Source organism: Penaeus monodon, chromosome 21 (genome assembly GCF_015228065.2).
Source record: "Penaeus monodon isolate SGIC_2016 chromosome 21, NSTDA_Pmon_1, whole genome shotgun sequence".
Classification (NCBI taxonomy): Eukaryota; Metazoa; Arthropoda; class Malacostraca; order Decapoda; family Penaeidae; genus Penaeus; species Penaeus monodon.
In genome coordinates this window covers 30,629,577-30,630,614 of record NC_051406.1, presented here as the reverse complement: position 1 = coordinate 30,630,614, position 1,038 = coordinate 30,629,577, and the positions used below count along the sequence as shown (strand labels likewise).

Sequence of the window (1,038 nt, the reverse complement as noted above, 5' to 3'; positions counted from 1 at the left end):
AGTGAAAAACGAATCAAAGTGAACTGAAAAGAAATTGCCATGTAAGTTATCAACAATGTCCGATTTTCGGGAGCTGCCCTAACCTGCGCGAGTGCATAGCCGTGATGGGTTCCCACGTGTTCCTCCGCGGGTTGAACCGCTCGGCCGATGCCATGCACATGGTACCGTCGTTGCCGCCCACACAGTACAGCATTCCCCCGAGGATCGCCGCCCCGCAGCTGCTCCTCCGGCTCATCATGGGCGGCACGGACATCCACTTCCCCACCCGCGGATCCAGCCTTTCGACCGTGCACTGGTAGTTGGTAGAGTCGAAGCCGCCGAGGGCGTAGAGACAGCTGTCTGTTCGGTTGGAAGAAGTTAGGCTTATGGTGTTTTCGAGTTCATCAGAAACATATTTTCGTCCAAAACTGTTACATGTTTTTTCTTCATGGAAGCAAAATAGATAAAAGTCAGGCAAATATTTTTGCCCGGATGCCCCAGACATACCAAGAACGGCTACCCTGCAATAGCGCCTCCTGGTGGCCATCGCAGGGCAGGAGGTCCACGTGCCTGTGAGGGGGTCGTATCTCTCCACACTACTCAAGCAAGATGCTCCGTCATATCCTGGAAGTATGAAAGCACAATGCACTGAAAATATAGACTTCACGTGGTTTATGCTAAGCAGAATCACACTGCAAGAGTTATTTTATATTTTACATTAGCTGCCCTCATAGAAATATGTGATTCTTAAGTCGTTGGCGTGATCGCATTATATATTGACGTAGAACCATTTCACTTCTTAGGCATGTGTGCCTTAGCTTACCCGTGTAAGACATCATAGAATATTCAGTTATCCGTAAACAAACTTTTCTCATTATCTAAACCAGTGGTCCCCAACTTTTTCTATTCTGTGACCCCTGACCAATATATAATAATCTCCATGGCCCCGTTCATTATCTTTTCAGATTCAGTTATTAGTAGATATGTGTCCAGGGTTAGTGTGGTTTTCCCTAACTAGAGATTACCAACACATTTTCTTTCGATGCTTTCGTGTGTGTT

The 1,038-nt window shown here is 46.7% G+C and overlaps 1 protein-coding gene across 1 annotated transcript in view; it reads right to left on the bottom strand.

Annotated features, from left to right (window-relative positions):
* Positions 1 to 1,038, bottom strand: part of LOC119586729 (kelch-like protein 17) — a gene marked incomplete at its 5' end in the record, with an annotated part of 43,007 nt that overhangs the window by 1,917 nt on the left and 40,052 nt on the right. Inside the window, 2 exon segments of the mRNA XM_037935457.1 lie at positions 84 to 339; positions 487 to 603. Of these exon segments, the coding sequence (XP_037791385.1) occupies positions 84 to 339; positions 487 to 603 (373 nt within the window).